The 19171-nt window shown below is 44.1% G+C and overlaps 1 protein-coding gene across 1 annotated transcript in view; it reads left to right on the forward strand.

Moving 5' to 3' along the window:
* BMPER (BMP binding endothelial regulator) overlaps positions 1-19171 on the forward strand; it is a 492868-nt gene that overhangs the window by 336893 nt on the left and 136804 nt on the right. The window contains exon 12 of the mRNA XM_075315106.1: positions 5548-5877. Within this exon, the coding sequence (XP_075171221.1) occupies positions 5548-5877 (330 nt within the window). The remainder of the gene's footprint in view (positions 1-5547; positions 5878-19171) is intronic.

Genomic DNA, 19171 nt, shown 5'->3' on the forward strand with positions numbered 1-19171 from the left:
CAAGTTGTGTTTCGGCTAAACCTTTATCATTGCCATGGCAATGATAAAGGTTTAGCTGAATCGCGTCTTGCCGTGCGCCAGCAGCAACTTTTCCTACCTCTGTCTGTCATCATTTATGCTGCTATGGACAAAGACTTTTTGTAATATTATTGAAATAAAGACTAAAGAAACTTTTTATCTTTTAACTTTGGCTCGCTGGATTCATCTCTTCTATAAACTTATAATGTCCCCACTATGACTCCCCAACACACATAGAATTTCCCCCTTTGCAGCCCCTGTACACTTATAATGTTCATCATTCTGGCCACCATACACTTATAATTTTCTCCATTTTATTCCCCATATACATGATGTCCCCTCTTCTGGCCCATATACACTTACAATATCCTCCATTCACTTTTAATGTCCCCACTAAATTCTTGCCTCTATAAACTTATATTGTCTCTCATTCTGGCCCACATTTACTTATAATGTCCCCCAATTCTGGCCCCCATACATTTATAATACCCTCCCATTCTGGCTCACATATGTTTATAATGCCACATATTTTGGCCCCATACTTTTATAATCTTATAATGTCTCTCATTTTGTCCCCAATATGCTTTACACTTATCACTTATACACTTATAATATCCCCCATTAACTTATAAATTATAAGTTATAATAATGTCCTCACTCTAGCCCCTATACACCCATAATGTTAGACAACTCTGGCCCCCATATACTGATACTGTCCCCCCATATGCTTATAAATTGCCCAATACACTTATAATGCACCTCCCTAAAATGTCCCCCAAAGTGTTCCTCTTTATATAGAAACTAAAAAAAAGACAACTATGTTTCCCAGTTGTCACAGTTTCCTTCTTTTCAATGTTTTATTTATTAAGTTTTTCAAGTTCAAACATCAATACAACTCAGATGATATCATATGATAAGTAAGACAATAAAAGAAGTAAAATCACAAACTAAGCATATAGTACACTGGTAGCAGTTGCTACTGAGATATATAAAGGTAATGCCAGGTGAATAGCTAAATATGAAAACTGTCAAGACAAGTCCTAGACATTAAGGCAGAAACAAGTTACTTGTACGCTGAAAGAAAATGAATGAAGATAGTACAATCATAAAAGAGCAATTCGAACTAAAAGGGAGACAAAGGAAAATAAAGGGAGAGGGAAGGAAGGGACTTGGGGATGAAGATATAGTCAAGTCTGTGTGGAGTTGTGTGGATGTGAATAGTAGGTGTAGTCTCAGTCGGAGGGATGGAAATATCGCCAGGAGTCAATGAGAGATAATATCTGCAGAAAGCTCTTAATACGGGACAGATATTGGAGGGATAGGTGATATCTCTTTGCCGTGGAGTCCAGGAGCTGATCCAGGGATAGGTTTAAATCTCCAGACAGAAAAAGTGTATCTTCTAAAAAGAGGCTGAACTTCCTGAGAGTGGAGCGAATCCATTTGATTTGTTTTCTATTTGGGGCGTAGATGCTTCCCACAGTAATCATGGAGCCGGATATTAGACCTTTGACAAAGATATATCTGCCCTCAGAGTCCGCAATGTAATCGAGCAGCGAGAAGGGAGTGTTTTTAGAGAAGATGATGGAGACCTCCTTAGAGCCTTTCAGCGATAAAGGCACATTATACCACTGGTTAAAGTGATGCTTATCAAACTTGTGGAGTTTGTCTGGTCAGAAGTGTGTCTCATGAAGGGCTAAAATGGGAAATCCTTCCTTTCAAAATCTGGCTAGGGCTTGTGAGCGTGGGATGGGGGAGTGTGTTGAAGCCATGTGTGTTATATTTAGCTACTTTGATTACCTTTTGTGTTTGAGCCATGATGGATGACGAGACGAGACTACTGTGCAGTGTGAGGAGCAACCTTCAGAGCTGAAAATGGGAGGAAATGCAGGGAAGACAGGGAAAGGAAGGGGGGACAACATAGAGTAAGAAGTTCTGAAACACAAAAAAGAACAGTATTAATACAAGGCATCATAAAATCAAATTAACAGGTGACAAGATAAGTGTCAAATAGTGTAAGATGAATAACTTGGACATCCAGTCAGCCAGTTGCCTTTGAGGTAGGCAAAGAGAAGCTGGTGAACGTGGCTTCCAATAGTTCGACCTCAAGGAGGGGACTCTGGTATGACACTTCCAGAACTGGCCCAGGAGAATGCCCTTAGAAGAGCACTAGTTCCGAAGTCACAGAAGTAGATCTCCCTAGAGTCACTTGAGAGGAGGGTCAAATCCCTCCTTAGGCCTTCGGAGGTGGTGCATCAGACATCTCTCATGAGGGATCCGACACTCAGCTGAAGGGTGACTTTGAGAGAGGAAGCTTGCAGTAAAGTGGTTTAAGTTAGCAGGAATAAATCAGTCCTGTTTACTTGCAGAGTTTAGGAGGAGCATTATTGCTGACTTCCACTTATTCTTCTGAGCTTTAGGAGTGGATGCAGTAAGCCATGGAATGGGATGTGGCATTGGTTGGATCAAGGAGGCTAGGTGGGTTGCTTCCTGTTCTGGAGGCTGCTCCAGTATTATGTTTAGCTCCTCACAAATCTTATGGATTTTGGCTGATGTTATGGCCTAATATCTTTTGTGTAGGGCCATGATTGCAATCCCGAAGGGGAATAGCCACCGTTACTGATATTGTTTTTGACACAGAGCATCTGTAAAGGGCTTTAGTGAGTGTCTCTTGTTAAGAGTCGAGGTAGCAAGATATTTAAAACATAGGATATTGGCCCTTTCATAGGTAATTTTTCCACCTCCCTCGCTCTATTGAGCATGAGCTCTTTAGTGTGAAAGTCCAAAAAGTGACAAATAACATCGCATGGAGGGACGGACTGCCTGGGTCTGGGTCATAGAGACCCATGGGCTCTGACCAGGTCGATCGAGCTCGGGTCTTCTGGAAGAAGAAGCTTGGCAAATATTTCTTGGAGAGCAGAACCAACTGCCTTTGTGGCTACTGACTCAGGGAGCCTATGACACGGAGGTTGTTTCTGCTTTCCCTGTTCTCATGGTCCTCCAAGATATTGTAGATTTGATTGATGTGTCCTTCCTGGGCTTGCAGGCAAATAAGGGAAAAGTTAGCGTGAATAACTAGACCAGAGTTGACAGACTCCAGGGTTTCAACTCTGTGGCCAATTTGTGCAACATCTTGCTTCATCTCTGTAAGATCTTTCATGATAGGGACCATGGCTTTGGCCAGGAGACGTTTCATAAAAGATCTAGAAATTGGTTGCTCTCTCTGCGTGCCTTTCCCTTCAGAGTCGCTTTCCTCCTCAGAGTCATAATCTTCTCTGGTATCCTGGCCTGGGGGAGGTGGCGCCATCTGTCTTTGGTACTGCAGGTGTTTTTTGAGGAACTGGTCAACGTCAGCTTGGGTGGTTGATGAAGTTGATCTTGAGGTGGCTCCTGCGGCCTTGTTGATAATTTTTACCATCTTATACCTTCAACTACACGATTAGAGAAAGTGACACCTACCTGCCCCCTGGTCTTGAAAGGGTAAATTCATTCCATTCCCAGTGGGACGAGGTGCTAAGGGGGAATGGGTCAAGCCCTCAGGCAAGAGATGACGTTTTTTGTGGCTGTGGTGATGAGAGATGATCACGGCTCCAGAAATTCCGCTCATGGTGCTGCTGGGAGCCTTCCAGGATAAGTGGCCAAAGGGATAGTTGGTGACAGGGGTTGCTGGGGTGTTTAACAAAGAGCCTTATTGTGGAGACAACCCTAACCCTATGCCCATCTTAGCTGATTGTCCGAATGTGTGTACCTCCTCCCCTGTTGGACGTGGGGGCCATAACAGACCTTGCTTATTGATGCTAAAGGTGGCTTTAAATGCTGCGACATCGCTAGCCGATGCTAGCAATGGTGAGCGGGATAGCACCCGCCCCTATCGTTATGTGAAGATCGCTGCCATAGCGAATATTATCGCTACGGCAGCGTCACACGTACTTATCTGCTCGGCGACATCGCTGTGACCGACGAACCGCCTCCTTTCTAAGGGGGTGGTTCACTCGGCGTCACAGCGACGTCACTAAGCGGCCGCCCAATCAAAGCGGAGGGGCGGAGATGAGCGGGACGAACATCCGCCCACCTTCTTCCTTCCTCATTGCTGGTGTGTGGCAGGTAAGGAGAGGTTCCTCCTTCCTGCGGCGTCACACGTAGCGATGTGTGCTGCCGCAGGGACGAGGATCAACTTCGTCCAAGCGACAGCAGTGATAATTGGGAGAGGACCCCCATGTCAACGAGGAGCGATTTTGGACGTTTTTGCAACGATCCAAAATCACTCCTAGGAGTCACACACAACGAGATCGCTACAGCGGCCGGATGTGCGTCACAAAATCCGTGACCCCAACGAGATCGCTGTAGCGATCTCGTAGCGGTTAAAGCCCGCTTAAGGGTCTGAGTCACGCGCACATACCTGCTCTGCGACGTCGCTGTGACCGGCAATCCTCCTCCTTTCTAAGGGGTCGGTTTGTTCAGCGTCACAGCGACGCCACTAAGCAGCCGCCCAATCAAAGCGGAGGGGCGGAGATGAGCGGGACGAACATCCTGCCCACCTCCTTCCTTCCTCATTGCTGGCGGGACGCAGGTAAGGAGAGGTTCCTCGTTCCTGCGGTGTCACACGGAGAGATGTGTGCTGCCGCAGAAACGAGGAACAACATCGTTACTGCAGCAGCAACGATATTTGGGAAGAGGGGGGCATGTCATCGATTAGTGATTTTGAACGTTTTTGCAATGATTCAAAATTGCTAATAGGTGTCACACGCAACGACATCACTAAAGCGGCCGGATGTGCGTCACAAATTCCCTGACCCCAACGAGATTGCTTTAGCGATCTCGTAGCGTGTAAAGCAACCTTAAGTTGCACCAATGGAATGTCCACCTCTGCCGCCTACGTTGGCCTTTCATCTGCTGCTGGCCTTTTATAGGCTGGTAACAAGTGTGGATATTATAGATTATTATTATTATGCATATTTTTAAAAGGATGTGTGTCATTGTCATATTTTCTGTGATTGCAATTGTTACACTCTTGCTGGTGCTCAAAATCCTACAGCAGCATCTGTGAAGAAGACAATCGTTAATATGTTGCATGTTCATGAATTTTGCATAACTTGTCCAGAAAACAAATTCAGGTTCCCAACCTTGCAATCCAGCATATTACATGTTTATATTCAGTACAATAAAAAATATATTGTATATCTGCCTGCAAACATAACGTGTCTAATGTGAATATAGCCTTATTTTGGAATCATTTGACAGTGTTGTTGTTTCACTGTAAGCCCATATTATTTGGCAGTTAAATACAACATCATAAGTGACAAGATGTCAATAAAATGTACTTTATAGAACACCAACTAACATAAAGCAAACCATGTGTGGAGGTCTATGTTGCACACTTTTTAGTTGAACAGACAGGACAATTGGCCTTGATTCTACTAGTTTTCCACTATTTTTCTTAGCACAGATTCCCAGCATTACCATTTTATGTGTATAGCTGCCAATGTTATAATATTTAAACTGTATATTAATTATAATTTACATATATTGCAGAACCTGGGGTATGTACTGTATTTGGAGATCCCCACTACAATACCTTTGATGGACGAACATTCAACTTTCAAGGAACTTGCCAGTATGTCTTGACCAGAGACTGCTCATCTTCTACCTCAACTTTTGAAGTTCTAGTAAAAAATGATGCTCGGAGGACACATTCTTTCTCATGGACAAAGACAGTAGATCTAGTAATGGGAGGAAGCACTATTAGTCTTCACCAGCATTTAACAGTCAAGTGGAATGGAACACGGATTTCACTTCCATATGAAACACCTCACTTTCACGTTGACCTTGATGGCTACCTTCTAAAAGTGACTACCAAAGCAGGTATAATTTGTGGCCCATACTAAGATTTGTTAAAGCTTTTTTTCATTAAATTATGATAAAGTCAATCTTTAAATAAGAGAAAATAATATAAATGATCATACCCATGTAACAGGTTGCATCCCAGTAATAAGATGGCATAATATGTACATATTTTATTGGCCAACATTAAAACCAGGTAATGCTAGAGGCATATGAAAAACAGATGGAAATGAATATAAGGATGTTAGTCCACCATAAAAATGTATCAACTATCTATAGGATAGATAATAAGATGTTAATCAGGGGTACCAACAAGGGACCTCAATAATCCTGGTAATGGGAGTCTGGAGCCCCTCTTTTCAAGAGAACATTGGCCTGCATGCACAACACTATTTATTGTCTATGGTACTAGTAGAGATAGCCTAGGTCTGTGTGCCGCCCCCGATAGACATCTGATGTCATAGTGGTGGGTCCGAGTGGGAATGCAGCCGTACCGGGTGTGTGCGACAAGCTTCTGTGATGGGGGTTAAAAATAATATTAAAAGGGGGAGAGAAAAATAATAAAATAAATAGTTTGTGACATCAGTTGGGATGTTTGGCTTTGGTATGGTTGGGCACTGCTGATGGTCCCCAGGAATTAGGTAGTGATGCACAGTGCCGGAGAGTTGTCCCCTCACCCCCCCAACTAGGGCTGGTTCCTGGGGATATTGAGGTAGGGAAGCCGCAGCAGAGAATAATTTATCCAGAGACAGGACAGCGAGCTTTTACCTTTTACTGAAGCTCTCCAGAACAGTCCGGAACATTCCATACAGCATTCACAATGATGGTGGTCTGACCTGCCTTTTGAGAGTTTGGTTTCTTTGCTGTGTAGTGGTAGTGTATTCCTCCTGCCGCTACATCCCTACTTTGGAATAGCTGTTTTGAAATCCTGGTATTTTCAAGACAAGAAAACTTTGGATCTTTAATCCCTTCCAGGGAGCGACTTTAATCCTGTGGGAAAACTCACTGTTTCTTCTAGAAGTTTCCAGACTCAATCACGTTACTGAGCTCCTGGGCAATTTCACTGCTTCTTATGATAAACAAGCAGTAGTTGAAAAGTTTTAGAACATTTATTGAAATAAGTGCTGTAGGGTATAACAATTAACACAATTATTAGAGGACAAGGAGGAGGAGTGCTAAAGGGGAAGAGAACCCCACATGTCCCGGAAAGGTGGAGGAGGAAATCTCCAAGGGTGATCATATAGGACCTATATGCAAAGTGCCCAGGGTACAGAAGAGACCTGCATAAATTTCAATCAGAGCACTCGCACAACGTGCGAAGTGCTTCCATATGTGATATAAAGATGAGACAATATCGCTTACCGAGGTCAGATCACCGTAGGTACCGGGGTAACATGTGGGGACCGGCGTCCCAACACGTGTTTCGCGTTGGTGTGCTTCGTCGGCTCATCTTTATATCACATATGAGAGCACTTTGCACGTTGTGCGAGTGCTCTGATTGAAATTGATGCAGGTCTCTTCTGTACCCTGGGAACTTTGCATATAGGTCCTATATGATCACCCTTGGAGTTTTCTTCCTCCACCTTTCTGGGACACTTGGGGTTCTCTTCCCCTTCAGCACTCCTCCTCATTGTCCTTTAATAATTGTGTTAATTGTTATACCCTACAGCACTTATTTCAATAAATGTTCTAAACATTTCAACTACTGCTTGTTTGGGTTTTTTCTGCTTTTAGCAAATCTAAAGACTCTATTTCTCTGGTTATTATGATAAGGTTAATAGCAGTCCCTCAGTTTTCCATTTTCCTTGAAAGTCCAGGTGGCCTACGGACTGATACCCTGCCAATTTCTAGCCGGCCCCTCCAGAGTTTTCAACAGTTACCTCAGGATAGGACCGTCTCTATGTTTTACTCCTCTGACACCAACTTAAACTGCCACTGAATTTACCTCACCCTCAGCTCCTCTCCTCTTTCCTTCTAGGGCACACACACAAGCTTTGTTATCAGCTCAGGTGAACAGCCCCAGTAAGGGAGTGTAAGCAAATGTGTGTATGTAATGAACAGCAGAGAAATCCAAATCTCATTAAAGCTGTAAATACATGTTATACATATTGAAATACACATATAGCTATTTTTTTGTGGGAACACATGCACAGGGTGCCACATTTATACTTGTACAACCTCCATGATTACATTTAGGCAACAGACGGTTATAAATTGGAATGTGATTATCCCATGATGTGTTTCTTCTAGAACATGCTTTACACTATATCTCTGTTGTCAAATGCAAACTGGATAAAAACTTATTCATATAGAAGGGTTGTATTCTGCAACTGGCTGTTCCACTGAAGGGGAAAAGATTATCATTCAATTACGACATACACTGAAGCACGAGTCTCAGTTATATGGGATAAGGTCTCCTACTCGAAAATGTTGATCTATTGCTAAGAAAAACTGGCATTTCTCAATGGGGCAGCTACTCTGTATGTTTGGAGGAAACTCGTTTTTGTTGGATAGTGTATTGGACACAGAAACAAGTAACATTTAGAACATCTGGTATATTTCCTGGATCAGCTCAATAGTGAACAGACAAACAGGTCCACTGAATCCTAGATGTGTTAAGAGCTTACATTTGTTTTGACGAAACTGATTTGGGACTGTAATATCCTGGTTGTAGATAAACACTGGGTGAATGCTGAGAAATGTCTTATTAACATGTGTCGAATACATAGCGAACATCCCTGGGAGAGTTGGTCTGCATAGTGCATTACTGTTCTAGGCAAACATTATTTACTGGTAGATGAATTAAACAGCATGTAAAATTAATAAGATAATTTTTTATGTAATGTGATCATTTCAAAGTCATACGGAACCATTATATAGTATTATGGTAGTATAGAACATATAGGATTACAGTAAAGTTGCGGTTCTTCTTTCACTACTGTGTAGTCATGGAGAGTTCATAACGTCTTAAGGCTGATAAACCTCATACCAATGACCCAGGTTTGACTTTTATTAGTGTAAGATTGGAAGTATGTGTTTTTTTCTTCGTTAGTAAATCTAGTACTACCACAATTAAAGCAATCCTGTCTGTTACTTGAATCATTTTGCCCAAATAATGGGTATCATGAATTAGAACCTCACTGCTTGATTGCAGCCAGATATATTTTTCTTTGAAACACTCTGGGATTTCAGAGGTAATATTCTTTAAATATCCTTTCGAAGTTAATCCAGCTCTGCTTTAAGCTAACTTTTCTCAGCTCCCATAATGTGAGAACTATTAATTACGTTTAGCAGCACTGATAGCAGGCAGCTGGGGGTGGCACCGGACTAGTCCCGCCTCTGGCTATGGTCCTCAGTCGGATCTTCAAAGTCTGTGTTCTCTAAAATACCTCAGCAATACCTCAGAAAAATATGCCTGACTGCAGTTGAGCAGCCATACATGATTCCTGTTGACCATTGTTTGGGTAGTATGCCTCAGATGATGTTTTCCATATATTGGGTGATCGTACACAACCTGTCAATGATATAGATTGTTGTTCATTAGTGAATTGCTTTAAAAAGCATATCACCTGACATCCAGAAGTAAGGTTGGGACTACATAAAGACCCTGATCACAAGACACATTGCATCTAGGAAGTTGCCGGTAGGTCTCAACCAGCAGCACATGCTTTTGTTATGTGTTTTTAATATGTACCAATTGGCTCTAGAAAGCAGTTAATAGTCAACATTATTAGGCGTCTGACATACCAGTTATTCATAATGACTAACTAAGCAGATATGCCTTTCATCAGCCTGGGTAACCTGAGTGACCACCCTTGAGAAAGCTATGATGGTGCAGATGTTGTTGCTCACCCATCTTTTAAAAAGCAAAAAACAGTACATGAAAGAAAGTATTGAAATGAATACATACTTTAACCCTAGAATGCGCAACCATAGAAATCTACAATAGAAAACAAGTAACCTAGCAGGCCTGCGAGGCCCCAGGTATGCGTTATAGGGTTAAAGGGGTTGTCCACTACTCTGACAATCTCTTCTTAATGTAAAAGAAAAATAACATAAGTTCCACACAGGTGACATTCCAGCAATGCCAGGGCGATGTCTCGCAGAGATTCTCTAACATTGTGTAGCATTTTGCCACATTACCACTATAGCTAGTCAGCGGCCACTAATGTGCTGCTTTGCTCACACTTTTGTCAGGCAAATCTAGGACTTCCAAAGGCAGTAGAGGAACTGCAACCCATTGTTGACTACTGATTGGCTGCAGTGCTCACGTGACATAACAGTATGGTTCAGGTGGGGAAGGTGAGTATCTGCTATTATTATACTACACTGGGAATATGTTATTTAAGACGGAGGGTCTCGGAGTAGTGGGCAACTTTTTTAACAAAATAAAACAATTCTATATATTAACGCATATTTGCAGAGAACCTTCCAATTTTGCCTTTACAATGTATCAGCCATATAGTTACGAATATGTTGAGAAATGTAGACGTACTGAATGGTAAGGTTTCCATGAAGGATTCATGTTAATGTGTCCAATAAGTGTTCATGTCAGGAAGGAAGCGAATGTTTGATTTCCATATTTGCAGTGTGAATAATAGAACCGGTGATTACAATGTCACATAATTCTCATGCATTTTGTATGAGCCTTAAGCGCTTATCCAGAAATGTGTGATAATTCTGCACAGTGCTGGAGTAATTTGAAAGTGATATTCCTTGTGGAAACAGCGCAGACATTGTCAATCAGAAATCATACATTATGAAGTATTAGTTCTGGGAAAATTTACATTAAGAGTCCTGCATACTTTCTTTACCAGTGAACAATAGAAAATAGTTCAGATTGATCCTTTAGGTCTAAAAAAAAAATCTATTTTACATAATATATAGGATACAACAAGAGATTTAAGGTGCATCAAGGGGGAAACAAAGACAAAGGAAAATATGTGTCCCATTATAATAATTCATAAGAAATTCCATTAGGCCTCATTGATGAAAGAAGTTAGGGGGTGTTATTGCTTAAATGGTTTCTTTTTTGATGAAGAGACTAATATACCCATTGTAATTCTAGGAGAGGCCATTTTGTTCCCTTATGAAATCGCCAGAAAAATACATTCAAGAATTAGCAAGTTGGACAAGAACATACATAACTTACACAATTTTTCTTGTGGCTGCTATATCAAGTATTGAGGGAAGTTGCCATTTTTTTCCAATGATTGCATCCCAAGATCTTCCAATGATTTTTTAGCATCTATTCAAATCAATGAGAGATAAACTACAGTACTTGGCAGTAGCCACTAAGCAATGTATGGTATTTGTTTGTTCTATGCTGTGCATTGCTTATATTCACTATTGCTGGAGCAGACTTGAAGATGATCAATGGGGGACCAAGGTTTCGTCCATCACCAATCTCATATTGACTGTGGAAAGGTCATGTTATCTGTTGTTAAAAGAGATGTCTCTAGCGATGAGCGAGCATGCTTTCCGCTGCTTGTTACTCGATCGAGCATTGGGTGCGACTCAAGTACCAAGTATAATGGACTTTAATGGGAAATTCCAGGATTTTTAAAGTCGGGTGCTCGATGTGCGATCAAGTAACGAACTGTGGCAAGCACACTCACTCATCACTAGATGTCTTATCTTGTTAACTGGGTAAAATTGCAAAGTGTAAAAACATGCATCTTTTCAATTTACTTCATATTATTTGTCCTTTGAGTTCTCAAGTATGGAGGGATTTTTATTTCAAATGTCTACTGCTCATTGCCTAGCTTACCAGCCACCTTCACAGGAGATCAGAAGTGGCCGCATTCATAGATGAGGAGCATGCTCTTGTATGCTCTTTGCTTTAGTGCTTGCATGCATTGCTCTGAAGAAGGTCTGATTACTGGATTCTGCCATGTTTAGTGCTCTTCCACTGCAGAGTCATACCAGGCCATCAGCACCTAAGGTCCAGATTGTCTATCATAGAGAGATCCCCGCTTCCTCGGCAAACTGGAAGAGAAGTGGTGCACTCCTGAATAAAGGACATGACAAAACTCTTTAGGTCTTGGACAGTCTCATTATCTTAGATGATTATACAGAATAGATTTCATAACACACAATCTTCTGGGCTAAAAGTTTTAACTTTTGATATAAGTAATTTTCTTATTAATGTATTGTTTTGTGGCGCTGTCTTGGTCAATGGCATGGTAAAGTGGACATACTCGTCACAGTGTTTTAACAGAATATAGGCATAAAACAGTTTGAAAACACAAAAATGCAACTTTGTCATTTTCATGTCATTAATAGAGATGAGCGAACCGGTCTCGGTTCGGCTCGAGGTTGGTTCGCCGAACGGAGGTCCCGTTCGAGTTCGGTTCGTCGAACGTTCGACGAACCGAACTCGAACCGCATAGGAAACAATGGCAGGCAATCACAAACACATAAAAACACCTAGAAAACACCCTCAAAGGTGTCCAAAAGGTGATAAACAACTCACAACACAACACAAACACATGGGAAAGTGACACGGACATATACTCATGCGAAAACAAAAGAACTGGACAAGGAAAAAGAGGAGGAGACACAGATATATGAGTATATGCAAGGAAACATTGATGCCATTACTGTGCAACTTGAGCCCTGCTCATTTTAGGCTTCCAATCTGGATAAATTGCTTGAGCTTGCCACGTACACCTTGGGGATCTTGTCGTGTCCTGCAGCCAGCCTTCTCTTGGAACCTGTCTTCAGTGCTGCTGGGGGTCTGCTGGCAGATAAGCACACGTGTCTGTCCACTGACAATGCGGACATGGCTCTCAGAGGACTTTTCTTCCCCTGGGTCATCCAGGGGACGGGAAAGGCACGCGTATTTTTGAGAGTGCTTCATGCAAAGCATCTGTTTCATTTTGAAAAGGGGGATCAAGTGATGCCAGTCAAGTGGGGTGTGTATGGCCCAATTAGTGGAAACGAGGGAGACTGTGGTTGGAGTCCCCTCGCTTTTGAAAAAAGAACCAAGATGAACAAGTCATGGCTCTCAGAGGACTTTTCTTACCCTGGGTCACCCAGGGGACGGGAAAGGCACGCGTATTTTTGAGAGTGCTTCATGCAAAGCATCTGTTTCATTTTGAAAAGGGGGATCAAGTGATGCCAGTCAAGTGGGGTGTGTGTGGCCCAATTAGTGGAAACGAGGGAGACTGTGGTTGGAGTCCCCTCGCTTTTGAAAAAAGAACCAAGATGAACAAGTCATGGCTCTCAGAGGACTTTTCTTACCCTGGGTCATCCAGGGGACGGGAAAGGCACGCGTATTTTTGAGAGTGTTTCATGCAAAGCATCTGTTTCATTTTGAAAAGGGGGATCAAGTGATGCCAGTCAAGTGGGGTGTGTGTGGCCCAATTAGTGGAAACGAGGGAGACTGAGGTTGGAGTCCCCTCGCTTTTGAAAAAAGAACCAAGATGAACAAGTCATGGCTCTCAGAGGACTTTTCTTACCCTGGGTCATCCAGGGGACGGGAAAGGCACGCGTATTTTTGAGAGTGCTTCATGCAAAGCATCTGTTTCATTTTGAAAAGGGGGATCAAGTGATGCCAGTCAAGTGGGGTGTGTGTGGCTGGCCCAATTAGTGGAAACGAGGGAGACTGTGGTTGGAGTCCCCTCGCTGTGTTTCACATGATTTTCGAAGGGCATGACATGCCTAAGAGGTTGAGTTTCATCATCTGCAACTTGTTGGCAATAGAAAGGCTGCCTTCACACCCTTTTGAGACCGAGGATTTTCGAGACCTTATGCCCATTGCAGTGCCCCAAGAGCCGATGGCCAGTCATCACTCCTTCTCCAAGAAAGGTGTGCCCGTGCTACCACAGCAGGTCGAACACAACCTCACCGATTCCTTGAGAAACTCTGTGTGACAGGGTGCATTTCACCACAGATACTTGGACCAGTAAGCATGGACAGGAGAGTTACATGTTGCTGACTGGGCACTGGGTAACTATGGTGAGAGATGGAGAAGGGTTTGCTGTACAAGTCTTGCCGTCCCCACGACTTGTGTGTCAATCCTTCCTCTGTATGTACAAGTTCCTCCACTGCTTCTGCCTCCTTAACCTCGTGTGGGTCCTCCACCTCGGCCCAAACCCTGTGTGGTCAGGCCACCCTTCCTTGTAACTGTGCCCAAGGAATCCCACACACCTCCTTACTATGCTGGCAGCAGAGCTCAAGGCCATCATGCGGTCAAATGTTTACTTTGAAATGTAGGGGAAATGTGAGACACCGCTGAGGAATTGTGGACGGTTAGCTCTGGAGAGTGAGACCGAGTTTCAGCAATGGTTGTCTCCACTCAACCAGCAGCCAGGGAAGGTCAGGTGCGACAATGATGCAAACCAGTCTGCGACCCTTCTTCAGGGCAATGTGGCACACATGCCTTGTATGGCTCACGTGTTGAACCTGGTTGTCCAGCAATTTTTAAAATACTATCCCGGCCTACATGGCCTTCCGCAGAGGGCACGGTGTAACGCCTGCCTGGATCGACACACTCAGATGGGCTGTAAAGGATAGGCTAGAGGCAAGCCACTCACCAAGCTGGACACCCAGAACCCTGAAACCCTTTAACCCCTATACAGTGATTTGGAATTACACAGGGCCCAAGTTGATCAATACCTGTGGAAGGCTGCAGTTCCAGAGAATAAAAACAAAAAAGTGAGCCGGAGTATGAGATGGTAGACATGGAACTTGTGAGACCATGTTCACACTGGCCATGAGACAAAGAGAAACCAAGGAAAAAAAATGTGAAAACATACCCTGCTGTAACTAAATAAAAGCATAGTGCATATAAACATAGGGTACTTAGTAAACACTGTTTTTGATCAAAAAAAGCATAAAGCTATCCCACCAAACATCAAGGTGTACCCAGTTGGGATAGTACCTACACTCTCTAATATTAAAACCTTACCATGGGTCTAAAATAGGCCTCAATGTGGCTAAGGGCTGAGAGCGACCGGGTCCCAACAGGACACACACAGTCAGGGGGATTCACAGAATGAAATGTCCAGCTCGCTGAGAAGGGGGCCACTCCCTGTTTGTACTGAATACAAAAAAACTACATAAAAACAAAAAAGTGAGCCGGAGTATGAGATGGTAGACATGGAACTTGTGAGACCATGTTCACACTGGCCATGAGACAAAGAGAAACCAAGGAAAAAAAATGTGAAAACATACCCTGCTGTAACTAAATAAAAGCATAGTGCATATAAACATAGGGTACTTAGTAAACACTGTTTTTGATCAAAAAAAGCATAAAGCTATCCCACCAAACGTCAAGGTGTACCCAGTTGGGATAGTACCTACACTCTCTAATATTAAAACCTTACCATGGGTCTAAAATAGGCCTCAATGTGGCTAAGGGCTGAGAGCGACCGGGTCCCAACAGGACACACACAGTCAGGGGGATTCACAGAATGAAATGTCCAGCTCGCTGAGAAGGGGGCCACTCCCTGTTTGTACTGAATACAAAAAAACTACATAAAAACAAAAAAGTGAGCCGGAGTATGAGATGGTAGACATGGAACTTGTGAGACCATGTTCACACTGGCCATGAGACAAAGAGAAACCAAGGAAAAAAAATGTGAAAACATACCCTGCTGTAACTAAATAAAAGCATAGTGCATATAAACATAGGGTACTTAGTAAACACTGTTTTTGATCAAAAAAAGCATAAAGCTATCCCACCAAACGTCAAGGTGTACCCAGTTGGGATAGTACCTACACTCTCTAATATTAAAACCTTACCATGGGTCTAAAATAGGCCTCAATGGGGCTAAGGGCTGAGAGCGACCGGGTCCCAACAGGACACACACAGTCAGGGGGATTCACAGAATGAAATGTCCAGCTCGCTGAGAAGGGAATAGAAGTTCCAGAGAATAGTAGTCATGCAGGGTCAAAAACATTAATTGAGGAAGAGGAACAGAATGGGATGGCCAGGACTTAATCAGAAAACAAGCAGAGGTGAAATGCGGAACGGCCAACGAGGTACATAAACAGCAAGCAGGAAAAGTAGTCAGGTAACAAGCACACAAACTCATAAAACTGAACTGGGGGTAACAGTAACAAGAGGTTCATAGCTTTGTCTGGCAGTGGTCTGCAGACAGGAGGGGCCTAAAAAAGGGTGTGGTGTCTTCCCATTGGTTGTAGCTGAATGATGGTACTTCATCTGTGAGATACCCACCACCTACATTCAGCCTGTGGTTCTGTATCTGTCAAGGTAACGCAACCCAGTGGGTGACCATAACCTGCGTCCACCTGCGCCGCAGGCATTGACTCCTTTCCCATCATCAGCACTATGCACGAAAGGAACACATTGTCACCTGGCGACCGGAGTACAAATTGATTGAGTGGACTACGTTGGTGACTTAACAGCCGTGTGCGGCAATGATGCAAACCTGTCTGCGGCCCTTCGTCAGGGCAATGTGACACACGTGCCTTGTATGGCTCACGTGTTGAATCTGATTCTCCAGCAATTTTTAAAATACCATCCCGGACTACATGGCCTTGTGCAGCGGGCACGCTGCTATGTGCTCACTTTCATCCTTCGCACCCAGCAGCTCAACAACTTTCATCGCTCCTGAAGTTTTAGGGTCTGGCGGTTAAACTCCTGAAATGCGATGTTCCGACATGCAGGAATTTGAATCTGCACATGTTTCAGCGTCTGTGGCAGCACCGCAGAGCCCTGCTGAAATACGGTATGACGTATACCCTGGGCTAACTTGATCCAGAGGTGGTGCAGATCACGCTGCTGGAGTGGTGTCAGATCAAGGACCTATACACCCTTCTACACAGTTTACAAATATCGACGAAGATCTTTAGCACTGGCGATGCCATTCTCAGAGTGACAATTCTGGTCATCTACAAGATGGAGCACACTGTATGCATTATTCGGAGTCAGGTGTTGGTCCAAGAGGAAGGGGAGGAAGTACAGGAGGAGTCATATGCAGAAGGGATAATAAGATCTACAAGGTCCAGACGGTGAGCGGCAGCTAGGCGGAAGTCAAGGGACGGTGGGGGAGAGGGATTAACAAGGGCGCATAGTATCAGCAAAAACTGTTGAGGAAGGTGCAGGAGCCCATGAAGAAATGGAGGACGAACTGGCGATGGGCATGAAAGACTCAGCAGATGAGTGAGAGCTTGCTCACATTTCGGTTGTGCGAGGTTGGCGGGAGAGGGCAGAGGAAGGAGGCACGATTCTCACCTCTCTGCCACCAACACACCAAGGACTTGGTCCTCCTGGATGCACAAGACACATGAGCGCCTTCTTGCTGCACTACCTACAACATGACCCTCGGATTGTACGAATTCGAAGTAATGCTAACTACTGGGTTGCCACACTGTTAGATCCCCGGTACAAAACAAAATTTGGCGAAATAATTCCAGCCATAGAAAGGGACGCACGTATACAGGAGTATCTGCAGAAGGTGGTACGGATTCTTAGATCTGCTTTTCCAGTAAACACCAGTGCTGCACAGAGTGAATCTCAACGCTTTGTCATGGATAGGGGGAAATGGGCTTTTACTTGTCCACATCTGAGGGACCGAGGGCTGGCTGCTGGGCTGAGATAGCATTGAGTACGGTGTCCCTGCAGAGTTGCACTTTTGGTCATATACCAAATGAGTTGAAAAAGGACAAATGCTGGTGGAAAGGGGAACAGGTGTGTTGGAAAGGGGAAAAAAGTTTTTGTCTGTGGGTTAGGTGGTTAAGCAAAAGTAACATTTGATGAAGAAACACCATCTGTTACGGTGGGACTGGCAGATTTGGATAAGGTGGTATATACTATGTTACCGGTATATAACGAAAATTAATAAGAAAAGAAAGAGAAAGGTATATATCCCCATCAGCAGTCAATGTCCACCGTGCTCCCAGATGGAAAAGGAGAGGTTGGCAAATGGAAGGTTAGGTGGAGGATACAGATCTGTGTGGCTATGAAACTAATAGTTGCCTGAACCAAGTTAGACGCCACTCGGATCTTGAGACTGGGAGCCCTGTTAGCGTCACAGGGTCCACACGCCCACCCAGCCCAGGAACTCCCTGTTAACATCACAGGGGCCATTCAGTACGCTGACCGTGTGCATTGGGGCCACACCTGTGGACAGCAGGCGCATCAGCAGCAGCAGGCCTGTTAATGCCACTGGGCTGCACAAGCAGGACTTGTAGGACAGGAGCTGGTCTTAACCGTTCTGCGTTACCAACTGTGGTGGCGGCCTGCATCGACGCCCTATCCCTGCCTACCTCTGGCCTAAAGCCGCAATGGGTTCAACACATGGAGGTGTGCTCTTTCGGAGCATAATAGAAGACTGCGCACCTCCTTGTTGGCTCCAGCCCATTTTATAACCTGGGTCCGCCCCAAACCAGGGTGGACCACAATGCACCTCCTGGAGACAAAAGCAGAGTGACACGTCATGAGTGGCATAACTAGCGTCCTATTTGGAACCGCAACTTCAATAATGACCTCATGGCTGCCACGACACAAACACCTCACCAGTCATCGTCTGACCATCAATAATGAGGTGACAAGTCATAGGGGCGGGCCTCTGCAAGCCATTTGGGAGTCGCCTGGACACATCGTCAGGACACCTGATGCCCTGTGGTCTATATGGGCCCCCCCACATCAGGGGCAGGGCCAAATAGTTCATTACCGGACCTAGTTTCTGATGCAGTAAGTGCCTGAGCATGGTCAGTTGCATGAAATAGAGTCTCTGAAAAAAGACTATCAACTTTAGCATGGTGTCTCGGCACAAAACAGGACTTAGACCCGGCACGGAATGCAAGTACCTGTGCAAAGAGACTTTTCACACTAAGTGTGGGAGCATGCGCTGTATCCCGAAATGAAGACTTAGCGTCAGGAATGGCACAGTTAGGCTGAGCATACTCACTAGGCGAAACACTGTAGTTAGGCTGCAGCTGGGGTAAATCGGCACACGCATGCGCACTAGCTGCCTCTCCACACTTAGACGTGGAGGAGAAATTGCTCTTCGGGTGTGGACTTGGAGATGCTGTCTATGAACAGAAGGAAAAGCTAAAGGAAGCCTCACTTTATATCCCTCCGAATTATCAAATGCAGCAATGAATTCCCTGAGTTTGCTATAACATTAGCGTAGCAAAATGTGCATGAGGGTGTCATGTAGAGGTGCTAGAAATAGCTTGGCACCAGTGGGACAATAATGAAATACAACATCCAGTTCTATGATGCCACTAAATGGCAGTATTTTTTGCTATCATTATAGCTTATTAAAAACAGAGCAGGAGGGTGTCCTGCACAGGTGCTGCACATAGATTTGCACCAGTGGGGCACTAATGGAGTACA

The sequence above is a fragment of the Anomaloglossus baeobatrachus genome, chromosome 6 (genome assembly GCF_048569485.1).
Source record: "Anomaloglossus baeobatrachus isolate aAnoBae1 chromosome 6, aAnoBae1.hap1, whole genome shotgun sequence".
Classification (NCBI taxonomy): domain Eukaryota; kingdom Metazoa; phylum Chordata; class Amphibia; order Anura; family Aromobatidae; genus Anomaloglossus; species Anomaloglossus baeobatrachus.